General features: G+C 36.1%; 1 protein-coding gene across 1 annotated transcript in view; it reads left to right on the top strand.

Annotated features, from left to right (window-relative positions):
- Nucleotides 1-16306, top strand: part of trappc14 (trafficking protein particle complex subunit 14) — a 113258-nt gene that overhangs the window by 81514 nt on the left and 15438 nt on the right. Inside the window, exons 5-6 of the mRNA XM_078281843.1 lie at nucleotides 14949-15069; nucleotides 15577-15724. Coding sequence (XP_078137969.1) covers nucleotides 14949-15069; nucleotides 15577-15724 — 269 coding nt within the window. The remainder of the gene's footprint in view (nucleotides 1-14948; nucleotides 15070-15576; nucleotides 15725-16306) is intronic.

The following is a 16306-nucleotide window of genomic DNA, read 5'->3' on the forward strand; positions in this document are numbered from 1 at the left end:
AACATTATTACTTGTCACTGCCTTCCTACTCTTCATACTACTAGTACCTTCCAGCTTTTCACATAAGCCTTCCTACTAACAGATAGTTTGTTAGCCTTCGTAGTCTTCCTACCAACTACATATTTTTATACCTTTTTACTTCTTAGTACTGTTACATTTTAGTACATTTTAGAACATTCCCACTCTATTTCACAGTATTTTCTGCTGCACTCCTCCTCTCTTACACATGCAGCACTTGTGCTTATTTCACTCTTCTTCATTTCAACATGTCTTTTACATATTTTCATACCTTTTTTACTTGTTAGTATTATTACATTTTAGTACATTTCTAACATTATTACTTGTCACTGCCTTCCTACTCTTCATACTACTAGTACCTTCCAGCTTTTCACATAAGCCTTCCTACTAACAGATAGTTTGTTAGCCTTCGTAGTCTTCCTACCAACTACATATTTTTATACCTTTTTACTTCTTAGTACTGTTACATTTTAGTACATTTCTAACATTATTACTTGTCACTTTAGTATTTTCTGTTTTTTTCAACTGAATATATATCTACTCTTCATACCTGCTATTCATACTCCTTGTACCTTCCAGATTTTACAAAATAGTCTTCCTACTATCTCCTTCCACCTTTTACACATAAGCCTCCCTACATATTTTCTTACTTTTGTACTTGTTACTATTATGAAATTTTAGTACATTTCTAACATTATTACTTATCACTTTGACACTCATTACAGCTCCTTCACAGAAGTGTTTTAAACTGCCACATTTCTCACAGTTTTAACATTACATACACATATTATACTTTGGTTCAGCCGTTTCAATTTGAACAGACGATCCACGGTCAGTCATGTTAAGAAACACGCACACGCCCACGCCCACGCCCACACGTGCCTACACACACCACATATGCTAGGTATTCGTTACTATGGGCTGTCACGAGCAACAGTTTGCCCGCTCAGCAATCACACGCATTTTCTCCAGAAAATGCACCTTTCTAGTATTGCAGATAATATTCCCCACCGTACATTTCTTCGGCACCTAACTCCTTCCACATACTTTCACCTAGAGACTCCGTTCAAACTTTCCACTGTTCGGCTTCTTTAGGAGATGCGTGCTTGTATTTTTATAAGCAATCTGATGTCTACTTTTTAAAATATTCTACTTTTTTCTATTTTTCTGTTTTACAATGTAAGTCTATGGGAGGACTGTTCGAACGCTAGAGTGCGTGATGTCATCACTCACTCTAGCAGACTCTAAAGACTGTAGAGGCTGTGATTTTTACTAAATATTCAATTTTCTTAAACTGTCATCACTCCCACAACATTCACACTACATCCACATATTAGATATCAAACTGTTCTGCTACTTCTTCTGCCACTCACAATGTCAATATCTAAGCCATAATGTTTATACTTTTTGAGTTAGGGCTGTTTGTTCAACACTAGTGCAAAACTGTGTTTTACAGTACTTTTCTCTCCTTTGAACAGCCTTGTCTTGTACACTTTTCAAAACTGTCACTATTCCCACAATTTTCACACTACAGACATAAATTTTACATCAAAGTCTTTGGCTATTTCTTCTGTCACTCACAATGTAAATATCTAAGTGATAGCACTTGTAGTTTTTGAGTTAGGGACGTTTGTTCAACACTACTGCTTTATAGTCTTTTGACTACTTTAAACAGCTTTTTCTTTTTACACTTGCAGTATTTAAACTGTAGTACCTCCCACAATTTTCACACTACATACTTATATTATATATCAAACTCTTCACATACTTCTTCTATGTATCACAATGTAAATATCTAAGTGATGGGATTTGTAGTTTTTGAGATATGGATGTTTGTTCGACACCAGTGCTATATTGTGTGTGCCTTTTTTGAACAGATTTTGTCTTTCAACCTTCAATCACTTCCACAACTTTAACATTACATACATATGTTATATATTAAACTCTTCAGCTACTTCTGCTCTCACTCACAATATAAATATATAAGCAATATGATGTATAGTTTTTGAGTTATTAACGTTTGTTTGACACTAGGGCTCCACTCTGTCACACTACTTTCTGTTCCACTGCTGCTCTCTTACACATGCAGCTCTTCTCCACTTGTCCTTTTTTCACTCTTCTCCATTTTAACATGTCTTTTACATATTTTCATACCTTTTTACTTGTTAGTATTATTACATTTTAGTACATTTCTAACATTACTACTTGTCACTGCCTTCGTACTCTTCCTACTTTTCATACTACTAGTACCTTCCAGCATTTCTCTCACTCACGTTGTTGGACACACAAACTGCCACATTTCCCACAGTTTTAACATTACATACACATATACTTTGGTTCAGCCGTTTCAATTTGATACACGGTCAGTCATGTTAAGAAACACGCACACGGACACGCCGACACACACACGTGCCTACACACACCACATATGCTAGGTATTCGTTACTATGGGTTGTCACGAGCAACAGTTTGCACGTTCAGCAATCACACGCATTTTCTCCAGAAAATGCACCTTTCTAGTATTGCAGATAATATTCCCCGCCGTACATTTCTTCGGCACCTAACTCCTTCCACATACTTTCACGTAGAGACTCCGTTCAAACTTTCCACTGTTCGGCTTCTTTAGGAGATGCGTGCTTGTATTTTTATAAGCAATCTGATTTCTACTTTTTAAAATATTCTACTTTTTTCTATTTTTCTATTTTACAATGTAAGTCTATGGGAGGACTGTTCAAATGCTAGAGTGCGTGATGTCATCACACACTCTAGCAGACTCTACAGACTGTAGAGGCTGTGATTTTCACTAAATATTCAATTTTCTTAAACGGTCATGACTCCCACAACTTTCACACTACATCCACATATTAGATATCAAACTGTTCAGCTACTTCTTCTGCCACTCACAATGTCAATATCTAACTCATAGCTTTTATACTTTTTGAGTTAGGGACGTTTGTTCAACACTAGTGCAAAACTGTGTTTTACAGTACTTTTCTCTCCTTTGAACAGCCTTGTCTTGTACACTTTTCTAAACAGTCACTATTCCCACAATTTTCACACTACAGACATAAATTTTACATCAAAGTCTTTGGCTATTTCTTCTGTCACTCACAATGTAAATATCTAAGTGATAGCACTTGTAGTTTTTGAGTTAGGGACGTTTGTTCAACACTACTGCTTTATAGTCTTTTGACTACTTTAAACAGCTTTTTCTTTTTACACTTGCAGTATTTAAACTGTAGTACCTCCCACAATTTTCACACTACATACTTATATTATATATCAAACTCTTCACATACTTCTTCTATGTATCACAATGTAAATATCTAAGTGATGGGATTTGTAGTTTTTGAGATATGGATGTTTGTTCGACACCAGTGCTATATTGTGTGTGCCTTTTTTGAACAGATTTTGTCTTTCAACCTTCAATCACTTCCACAACTTTAACATTACATACATATGTTATATATTAAACTCTTCAGCTACTTCTGCTCTCACTCACAATATAAATATATAAGCAATATGATGTATAGTTTTTGAGTTATTAACGTTTGTTTGACACTAGGGCTCCACTCTGTCACACTACTTTCTGTTCCACTGCTGCTCTCTTACACATGCAGCTCTTCTCCACTTGTCCTTTTTTCACTCTTCTCCATTTTAACATGTCTTTTACATATTTTCATACCTTTTTACTTGTTAGTATTATTACATTTTATTACATTTCTAACATTACTACTTGTCACTGCCTTCTTACTCTTCCTACTTTTCATACTTACCTTCCAGCATTTCTCTCACTCACGTTGTTGGACACACACACTTCTCATTTTTTCACTCTTCTCCATTTTAACGTGTCTTTTACACATTTGCTCACCCTTTTCTTCTCACTATTTTTACATTTTAGTACATTTCTAACATCATTACTTATCACTTGGACACTCATTACAGCTCCTTCAAAGAAGTGTTTTAAACTGCCACATTTCCCACAGTTTTAACATTACATACACATATACTTTGGTTCAGCCGTTTCAATTTAAACAGACGATCCACGGTCAGTCATGTTAAGAAACACGCACACGGACACACCCACGCCCACACGTGCCTACACACACCACATATGCCACAGTTTGCACGCTCAGCAATCACACGCATTTTCTCCAGAAAATGCACCTTTCTAGTTGTGTGATTGCTGACTCAGCAATCACAGGTATAATATTCCCACTATTTATTATTATTATTATTATTATTATTATTATTAATCCGTACACTTTTTTGGCACCTATCTACTCCTTCATACTTTTAGCTAGAAACTCCGTTCAAACTTTAAAATGTTCAGCTTGTTTAGGACATAGGCGCGTGTATTCAACTTTTTGATATCTATTCTACTTTTTAAACTATTCTACTTTTTTCTACTTTTTTTTACAATGGAAGTCTATGGGCGGAATGTTAAAACCATGCCCTCTTTGAACTCTAACTACTCTTTCATACTTTAAGCTATTAACTCCATTCAAACTTTAAACGGGTCACCACTTTTAGTACTTTATCACTTTAATTCAGCTTTTTCATACCTTTTGTACTTTTTGAGTAATCGCAGTTTACGTTTTATACTTTTTTCAACCTTTATAATGGGACCCTATGGAGCTACGCTAGAGTGCGTGATGTCACAATTCACTCTAGCAGACTTTACAGGCTGCACTTTTTACTAAATTCACACATTTTAAAACTGTGACAGTTCACACAACTTTAATACTACATACACATATTATACATCAAACCCTTCAGCTGCTTCTGCTCTCACTCACAATGTCAATATATAAGTGATGCGATGTATACTTTTTGAGATATTAACGTTTGTTTGACACTAGTGTTCCAGTCTTTTTCACAGTAGTTTCTGCTGCTCTGCTGCTCTCTTACACATGCAGCTGTTCTGCTTATTTCACTCTTCTTCATTTCAACATGTCTTTTACATACTTTCATACCTTTTTTACTTGTTAGTATTATTACATTTTAGTACATTTCTAACATTATTACTTGTCACTGCCTTCCTACTCTTCATACTACCAGTACCTTCCAGCTTTTCACATAAGCCTTCCTACTAACAGAAATTTTTTTTAGCCTTCGTAGTCTTCCTACCAACTACATATTTTTATACCTTTTTACTTCTTAGTACTGTTACATTTTAGTACATTTTAGAACATTCCCACTCTATTTCACAGTATTTTCTGCTGCACTCCTCCTCTCTTACACATGCAGCACTTGTGCTTATTTCACTCTTCTTCATTTCAACATGTCTTTTACATATTTTCATACCTTTTTTACTTGTTAGTATTATTACATTTTAGTACATTTCTAACATTATTACTTGTCACTGCCTTCCTACTCTTCATACTACTAGTACCTTCCAGCTTTTCACATAAGCCTTCCTACTAACAGATAGTTTGTTAGCCTTCGTAGTCTTCCTACCAACTACATATTTTTATACCTTTTTACTTCTTAGTACTGTTACATTTTAGTACATTTTAGAACATTCCCACTCTATTTCACAGTATTTTCTGCTGCACTCCTCCTCTCTTACACATGCAGCACTTGTGCTTATTTCACTCTTCTTCATTTCAACATGTCTTTTACATATTTTCATACCTTTTTTACTTGTTAGTATTATTACATTTTAGTACATTTCTAACATTATTACTTGTCACTGCCTTCCTACTCTTCATACTACTAGTACCTTCCAGCTTTTCACATAAGCCTTCCTACTAACAGATAGTTTGTTAGCCTTCGTAGTCTTCCTACCAACTACATATTTTTATACCTTTTTACTTCTTAGTACTGTTACATTTTAGTACATTTCTAACATTATTACTTGTCACTTTAGTATTTTCTGTTTTTTTCAACTGAATATATATCTACTCTTCATACCTGCTATTCATACTCCTTGTACCTTCCAGATTTTACAAAATAGTCTTCCTACTATCTCCTTCCACCTTTTACACATAAGCCTCCCTACATATTTTCTTACTTTTGTACTTGTTACTATTATGAAATTTTAGTACATTTCTAACATTATTACTTATCACTTTGACACTCATTACAGCTCCTTCACAGAAGTGTTTTAAACTGCCACATTTCTCACAGTTTTAACATTACATACACATATTATACTTTGGTTCAGCCGTTTCAATTTGAACAGACGATCCACGGTCAGTCATGTTAAGAAACACGCACACGCCCACGCCCACGCCCACACGTGCCTACACACACCACATATGCTAGGTATTCGTTACTATGGGCTGTCACGAGCAACAGTTTGCCCGCTCAGCAATCACACGCATTTTCTCCAGAAAATGCACCTTTCTAGTATTGCAGATAATATTCCCCACCGTACATTTCTTCGGCACCTAACTCCTTCCACATACTTTCACCTAGAGACTCCGTTCAAACTTTCCACTGTTCGGCTTCTTTAGGAGATGCGTGCTTGTATTTTTATAAGCAATCTGATGTCTACTTTTTAAAATATTCTACTTTTTTCTATTTTTCTGTTTTACAATGTAAGTCTATGGGAGGACTGTTCGAACGCTAGAGTGCGTGATGTCATCACTCACTCTAGCAGACTCTAAAGACTGTAGAGGCTGTGATTTTTACTAAATATTCAATTTTCTTAAACTGTCATCACTCCCACAACATTCACACTACATCCACATATTAGATATCAAACTGTTCTGCTACTTCTTCTGCCACTCACAATGTCAATATCTAAGCCATAATGTTTATACTTTTTGAGTTAGGGCTGTTTGTTCAACACTAGTGCAAAACTGTGTTTTACAGTACTTTTCTCTCCTTTGAACAGCCTTGTCTTGTACACTTTTCAAAACTGTCACTATTCCCACAATTTTCACACTACAGACATAAATTTTACATCAAAGTCTTTGGCTATTTCTTCTGTCACTCACAATGTAAATATCTAAGTGATAGCACTTGTAGTTTTTGAGTTAGGGACGTTTGTTCAACACTACTGCTTTACAGTCTTTTGACTACTTTAAACAACTTTTTCTTTTTACACTTGCAGTATTTAAACTGTAGTACTTCCCACAATTTTCGCACTACATAATTATATTATATATCAAACTCTTCACATACTTCTTCTGTGTATCACAATGTAAATATCTAAGTGATGGGATTTGTAGTTTTTGAGATATGGATGTTTGTTCGACACCAGTGCTATATTGTGTGTGCCTTTTTTGAACAGATTTTGTCTTTCAACCTTCAATCACTTCCACAACTTTAACATTACATACATATGTTATATATTAAACTCTTCAGCTACTTCTGCTCTCACTCACAATATAAATATATAAGCAATATGATGTATAGTTTTTGAGTTATTAACGTTTGTTCGACACTAGGGCTCCACTCTGTCACACTACTTTCTGTTCCACTGCTGCTCTCTTACACATGCAGCTCTTCTCCACTTGTCCTTTTTTCACTCTTCTCCATTTTAACATGTCTTTTACATATTTTCATACCTTTTTACTTGTTAGTATTATTACATTTTAGTACATTTCTAACATTACTACTTGTCACTGCCTTCTTACTCTTCCTACTTTTCATACTTACCTTCCAGCATTTCTCTCACTCACGTTGTTGGACACACACACTTCTCATTTTTTCACTCTTCTCCATTTTAACGTGTCTTTTACACATTTGCTCACCCTTTTCTTCTCACTATTTTTACATTTTAGTACATTTCTAACATCATTACTTATCACTTGGACACTCATTACAGCTCCTTCAAAGAAGTGTTTCAAACTGCCACATTTCCCACAGTTTTAACATTACATACACATATACTTTGGTTCAGCCGTTTCAATTTAAACAGACGATCCACGGTCAGTCATGTTAAGAAACACGCACACGGACACACCCACGCCCACACGTGCCTACACACACCACATATGCCACAGTTTGCACGCTCAGCAATCACACGCATTTTCTCCAGAAAATGCACCTTTCTAGTTATTATTATTATTGTGTGATTGCTGACTCAGCAATCACAGGTATAATATTCCCACTATTTATTATTGTGTGATTGCTGCCCCAGCAATCACAGGTATAATATTCTCGCTCTTTATTATTATTCTTTTTCTTCCGTACACTTTTTTGGCACCTATCTACTTCTTCATACTTTTAGCTAGAAACTCCGTTCAAACTTTAAAACTTTCAGCTTGTTTTGGACATTCGGGCGTGAATTCAACTTTTTGATATCTTTTATACTTTTTAAACCATTCTACTTTTTTCTACTTTTTTTTACAATGGAAGTCTATGGGCGGAATGTTCAAACCATGCCCTCTTTGAACTCTAACTACTCTTTCATACTTTAAGCTAGAAACTCCATTCAAACTTTAAACGGGTCACCACTTTTAGTACTTTATCAGTCTTATTCAGCTTTTTGATACCTTTTGTACTTTTTGAGTAATCACAGTTTAAGTTTTATACTTTTTTAAACCTTTATAATGGCAGCCTATGGAGCTACGCTAGAGTGCGTGATGTCACAACTCACTCTAGCAGACTTTACAGGCTGTACTTTTTACTAAATTCACACATTTTAAAACTGTGACAGTTCACACAACTTTAATACTACATACACATATTATACATCAAACCCTTCAGCTACTTCTGCTCTCACTCACAATGTCAATATATAAGCGATACGATGTATAGTTTTTGAGATATTAACGTTTGTTTGACACTAGTGTTCCACTCTTTTTCACAGTAGTTTCTGCTGCACTGCTGCTCTCTTACACATGCAGCTCTTCTGCTTATTTCACTCTTCTCCATTTCAACATGTCTTTTACATATTTTCATACCTTTTTTACTTGTTAGTATTAGTACATTTTAGTACATTTCTACCATTATTACTTGTCACTGCCTTCCTACTCTTCATACTACTAGTACCCTCCAGCTTTTCACATCAGCCTTCCTACTATCTGTCCTGATGCCCCTCCAGGGCATCAGGACAGATAGTTTGTTCGCCTTCATAGTCTTCCTACCAACTACACATTTTTATACCTTTTTACTTCTTAGTACTGTTACATTTTAGTACATTTCTAACTATTACTTGTCACTGCCTTCCTACTCTTCATACTACTAGTACCTTCCAGCTTTTCACATAAGCCTTCCTACTCTTCCTACCAACTGCATATTTTTATACCTTTTTACTTCTTAGTATTGTTACATTTTAGTATATTTTAGTACATTTCCACTCTTTTTCACAGTAGTTTCTGCTGCTCTGCTGCTCTCTTACACATGCAGCTCTTGTGCTTATTTCACTCTTCTCCATTTTAATGTGTCTTTTACACATTTGCTCACCCTTTTCTTCTCACTATTTTTACATTTTAGTACATTTCTAACATCATTACTTATCACTTTGACACTCATTACAGCTCCTTCACAGAAGTGTTTTAAACTGCCACATTTCTCACAGTTTTAACATTACATACACATATTAAACTTTGCTTCAGCCGTTTCAGTTTGAACAGACGATCCACAGTCATGTTCAAAAACACGCGTGCGCACACACACACACACACACACACACACACACATACAGCTGCTGGTATGTACACATCCACCCGCACGCACGCACACACACACACACACACACACACACACACACACACACACACACACACACAGACAGAAATATGTGACATAGATACAGCCATAGGATAAGAAAGAGGGAAAGAGGAGAGTGATAGACCAGTCACAGACAGCCAACAGAAAGGGTGAGCTGTACCCACACTAAACTGCACCAGTGCCACAGTTTGCACGCTCAGCAATCACACGCATTTTCTCCAGAAAATGCACCTTTCTGGTATTGCAGATAATATTCCCCACCGTACATTTCTTCGGCACCTAACTCCTTCCACATACTTTCACCTCGAGACTCCGTTCAAACTTTCCACTGTTCGGCTTCTTTAGGAGATGCGTGCTTGTATTTTTATAAGCAATCTGATTTCTACTTTTTAAAATATTCTACTTTTTTCTATTTTTCTATTTTACAATGTAAGTCTATGGGAGGACTGTTCAAATGCTAGAGTGCGTGATGTCATCACGCACTCTAGCAGACTCTACAGACTGTAGAGGCTGTGATTGTCACTAAATATTCAATTTTCTTAAACAGTCATGACTCCCACAACTTTCACACTACATCCACATATTAGTTATCAAACTGTTCAGCTACTTCTTCTGCCACTCACAATGTCAATATCTAACTCATAGCTTTTATATGTTTTGAGTTAGGGACGTTTGTTCAACACTAGTGCAAAACTGTGTTTTACAGTACTTTTCTCTCCTTTGAACAGCCTTGTCTTGTACACTTTTCTAAACTGTCACTATTCCCACAATTTTCACACTACAGACATATATTTTACATCAAATTCTTTGGCTATTTCTTCTGTCACTCACAATGTAAATATCTAAGTGATAGCACTTGTAGTTTTTGAGTTAGGGACGTTTGTTCAACACTACTGCTTTACAGTCTTTTGACTACTTTAAACAGCTTTTTCTTTTTACACTTGCAGTATTTAAACTGTAGTACCTCCCACAATTTTCACACTACGTACTTATATTATATATCAAACTCTTCACATACTTCTTCCGTGTATCACAATGTAAATATCTAAGTGATGGGATTTGTAGTTTTTGAGATATGGATGTTTGTTCGATACCAGTGCTATATTGTGTGTGCCTTTTTTGAACAGATTTTGTCTTTTAACCTTCAATCACTTCCACAACTTTAACATTACATACATATGTTATATAATAAACTCTTCAGCTACTTCTGCTCTCACTCACAATGTAAATATATAAGCAATATGATGTATAGTTTTTGAGTTATTAACGTTTGTTCGACACTAGGGCTCCACTCTGTCACACTACTTTCTGTTCCACTGCTGCTCTCTTACACATGCAGCTCTTCTCCACTTGTCCTTATTTCACTCTTCTCCATTTCAACATGTCTTTTACATATTTTCATACCTTTTTTACTTCTTAGTATTATTACATTTTAGTACATTTCTAAAATTATTACTTGTCACTGCCTTCCTACTCTTCATACTACTAGTACCTTCCAGCTTTTCACATAAGCCTTCCTACTCTTCCTACCAGCTGCACATTTTTATACCTTTTTACTTCTTAGTATTGTTACATTTTAGTATAGTTTAGTACATTTCCACTCTATTTCACAGTAGTTTCTGCTGCTCTCTTACACATGCAGCTCTTCTGCTTATTTCACTCTTCTCCATTTCAACGTGTCTTTTACATACTTTCATACCTTTTTTACTTCTTAGTATTATTACATTTTAGTACATTTCTAACATTATTACTTGTCACTGCCTTCCTACTCTTCATACTACCAGTACCTTCCAGCTTTTCACATAAGCCTTCCTACTAACAGAAAGTTTTTTTAGCCTTCGTAGTCTTCCTACCAACTACATATTTTTATACCTTTTTACTTCTTAGTACTGTTACATTTTAGTACATTTTAGAACATTCCCACTCTATTTCACAGTATTTTCTGCTGCACTCCTCCTCTCTTACACATGCAGCACTTGTGCTTATTTCACTCTTCTTCATTTCAACATGTCTTTTACATATTTTCATACCTTTTTTACTTGTTAGTATTATTACATTTTAGTACATTTCTAACATTATTACTTGTCACTGCCTTCCTACTCTTCATACTACTAGTACCTTCCAGCTTTTCACATAAGCCTTCCTACTCTTCCTACCAACTGCACATTTTTATACCTTTTTACTTCTTAGTACTGTTACATTTTAGTATATTTTAGTACATTTCCACTCTTTTTCACAGTAGTTTCTGCTGCACTGCTGCTCTCTTACATATGCAGCTCTTGTGCTTATTTCACTCTTCTCCATTTCAACATGTCTTTTACATATTTTCATACCTTTTTTACTTGTTAGTATTATTACATTTTAGTACATTTCTAACATTATTACTTGTCACTGCCTTCTTACTCTTCCTACTTTTCATACTACTAGTACCTTCCAGCATTTCTCTCACTCACGTTGTTGGACACACACACTTCTCATTTTTTCACTCTTCTCCATTTTAACGTGTCTTTTACACATTTGCTCACCCTTTTCTTCTCACTATTTTTACATTTTAGTACATTTCTAACATCATTACTTATCACTTGGACACTCATTACAGCTCCTTCAAAGAAGTGTTTTAAACTGCCACATTTCCCACAGTTTTAACATTACATACACATATACTTTGGTTCAGCCGTTTCAATTTAAACAGACGATCCACGGTCAGTCATGTTAAGAAACACGCACACGGACACACCCACGCCCACACGTGCCTACACACACCACATATGCCACAGTTTGCACGCTCAGCAATCACACGCATTTTCTCCAGAAAATGCACCTTTCTAGTAATGCAGGTAATATTCCCCCCAAACATTTCTTCGGCACCTAACTCCTTCCACATACTTTCACCTAGAGACTCCGTTCAAACTTTCCACTGTTCGGCTTCTTTAGGAGATGCGTGCTTGTATTTTTATAAGCAATCTGATTTCTACTTTTTAAAATATTCTACATTTTTCTATTTTTCTATTTTACAATGTAAGTCTATGGGAGGACTGTTCAAATGCTAGAGTGCGTGATGTCATCACTCACTCTAGCAGACTCTACAGACTGTAGAGGCTGTGATTGTCACTAAATATTCACTTTTCTTAAACGGTCATGACTCCCACAACTTTCACACTACATCCACATATTAGATATCAAACTGTTCAGCTACTTCTTCTGCCACTCACAATGTCAATATCTAACTCATAGCTTTTATACTTTTTGAGTTAGGGACGTTTGTTCAACACTAGTGCAAAACTGTTTTACAGTACTTCTCTCTCCTTTGAACAGCCTTGTCTTGTACACTTTTCAAAACTGTCACTATTCCCACAATTTTGACACTACAGACATATATTTTACATCAAATTCTTTGGCTATTTCTTCTGTCACTCACAATGTAAATATCTAAGTGATAGCACTTGTAGTTTTTGAGTTAGGGACGTTTGTTCAACACTACTGCTTTACAGTCTTTTGACTACTTTAAACAGCTTTTTCTTTTTACACTTGCAGTATTTAAACTGTAGTACCTCCCACAATTTTCACACTACATACTTATATTATATATCAAACTCTTCACATACTTCTTCTGTGTATCACAATGTAAATATCTAAGTGATGGGATTTGTAGTTTTTGAGATATGGATGTTTGTTCGACACCAGTGCTATATTGTGTGTGCCTTTTTTGAACAGATTTTGTCTTTCAACCTTCAATCACTTCCACAACTTTAACATTACATACATATGTTATATATTAAACTCTTCAGCTACTTCTGCTCTCACTCACAATGTAAATATATAAACAATATGATGTATAGTTTTTGAGTTATTAACGTTTGTTCAACACTAGGGCTCCACTCTGTCACACTACTTTCTGTTCCACTGCTGCTGTCTTACACATGCAGCTCTTCTCCACTTGTCCTTTTTTCACTCTTCTCCATTTTAACATGTCTTTTACATATTTTCATACTTGCCACTTTCTTACTTTCTGTTTTTTTCTACTGAATATATACCTACTCTTCATACCTGCTATTCATACTCCTTATTCCTTTCAGATTTTACAAAATAGTCTTCCTACTATCTCCTTCCACCTTTTACACATAAGCCTTCCTACATATTTTCTTACTTTTGTACTTGTTACTATTATGAAATTTTAGTACATTTCTAACATTATTACTTATCACTTTGACACTCATTACAGCTCCTTCACAGAAGTGTTTTAAACTGCCACATTTCTCACAGTTTTAACATTACATACACATATTATACTTTGCTTCAGCCGTTTCAGTTTGAACAGACGATCCACAGTCATGTTCAAAAACACGCGCGCACACACACACACACACACACACACACATACAGCTGCTGGTACGTACACATCCACCCGCACGCACACACACACACACACACACACACACACACACACACAGACAGAAATATGTGACATAGATACAGCCATAGGATAAGAAAGAGGGAAAGAGGAGAGTGATAGACCAGTCACAGACAGCCAACAGAAAGGGTGAGCTGTACCCACACTAAACTGCACCAGTGCCACAGTTTGCACGCTCAGCAATCACACGCATTTTCTCCAGAAAATGCACCTTTCTAGTTAGAATGTTGTCTTGAAAATTGAAACTAATGTGTATTTTAGTATAAATATGAGAGTATTTTAACATCTATTCTAAGTCCATCTTTTATCACTTGGGGAAATGTCCATTGTCTGCATGGGCAAGCCTATTTTGTGTGCTAACATGAATGCATGGGTTTGGAGTGTGGTTATCAGGACTAGATTAGATACCGTAATGATCCCTATGGGGAAACTGTGTCTTTGCAGCAGCAAATAGGATACATCAAAGAAAAATACTATAAAAATAAGAATATAGAGCAAATGGGGGTTATATGAAAGTGAAAATTCCAACTCTGATATGTTAAGTAGAAATGTATGAATAATGTATGAATGAAAATGGGCAAATTTAAAGATACTGATATCGACACAAAATATCAGCAGTTATCGGCAGCAGAAATTTAAAAAATATAGATATCGGCCTTCAAAAATTCTTATCAGTGTAACCCTAAAATACTATTAGACAGTGGCACTAAAATAGTCCTGAACCCTCACTGTTGTGCCCTTCCATCTCTTCCTGTCTGTCTCCACCCCTCTGGTGATCCTCTCTACCTCCTTCCTGATCTATTTGTATTCACCCAATCTCTTTCTCCATCTCTCTTTTCCCTCAATTTCCTACCTCCTGTTTTCCTCTACTCCTCTCACTCTCTCTCAGTGTTGAACTCCAGCTCTCAGGAGGAGGTTTGCGTCAGAGATGTGAAGATCCTTCCCAACTACAACTCCTCCTACCTTCCCATGATGCCCGATGGTTCAGTTCTCATCGTCGATAATGTCTGGCAAGTATATATTAATTTATTCATTCAGACGACTGGTTCCTCAATCTGTCAGTCAGTCAGCAGGGGGTCAGTCAGGTGGATATGAGGCATGAGTCTAAAGTCTTTATCTTTAGCTAAGGAGGCTAACTGACCACATCAACATTAGCTGTCTAGAGCCGAAACGTCCCACACCCTTTTTCAGTTGCCCTGGTTCTGGAAGTACATTTCCCATTCATACTCATAGACATTTCGGAAAATCCTAATATCAAGAGTTTTACACTAACAAAGCACACAGTTATTGAAGTATTAATTACTGAATCAGTCAGTCAGTTAGGATGGACAGAGATGTTTGTATGTTTCAGTTTTTAAATTAGATAGTACTTAATAGTGTCCTGGGCTGAAGCTCTTTCCGATAATTCTCCCGGTCATTTCAGTCCGGCATTTCCACAAGGATTTGTCAGAAACTGCCTTAGCTGGGCTCTTATCAAATCCTAACAAACGCTCCTCTCTCCCCTTCCCCCCGTTAAGCCACCAATCGGCCGAGGTCGCCATGGCTTCGTTCTACCGGGTGGACAGCGAGTCGTCACGCTTACCCAGCATGCTCAGCGCCCTGGAGGAACAAAACTTCCTGTTCCAGCTGCAGCTACGAGACCAAGCCGAGGAAGACTCCAGCGAGGTGAAACGAGTGGGGGGTGGAGGGGAGAAGAAAGGGGGAGGAAGAGAGAGAACTTCTTTTGCTTTCCATTTATCCTTTATTTAATTGGGTAGTCTCACTGAGATTGAGATATCTTTTTCAAGAGTGACCTGAGAACCAAAAATTATAAAGATGACAAAGAAAATACACAGTACAATTCAGTCAGCTAGCAACATACAGGCACAAAAAAAGCAATCGCAACATAGAAATCATATAACATACGCGATATCATTGCTTTAAAATCCTTGATGGGGGCAAGGAATTCTAATTTTAATGTACTTTGTGTGTTCCATTTGTAAGGTTTATAGAGCCTTATAGATACTGCATCTTTACACTTTATCTTTAATATATCAGTATATACGTATATTATATATATATCATCATCCATATATCATCCTTGAACTGATACATATATATATATATATCAGTTCAAGGATGACTAGCGTGAGGTCAGAATCTAGAAATTATGGTCTGAGGGATGGAAACTGGTACGAACAGAGAGAGAACGAAAGAAAAGTTTAGGAAAAAGTTGAGTTTTAAAAGAGTTAAGCGTTATGTCCTTAA

Source organism: Centroberyx gerrardi, chromosome 23, assembly GCF_048128805.1.
Source record: "Centroberyx gerrardi isolate f3 chromosome 23, fCenGer3.hap1.cur.20231027, whole genome shotgun sequence".
In the NCBI taxonomy this organism is placed as follows: domain Eukaryota; kingdom Metazoa; phylum Chordata; class Actinopteri; order Beryciformes; family Berycidae; genus Centroberyx; species Centroberyx gerrardi.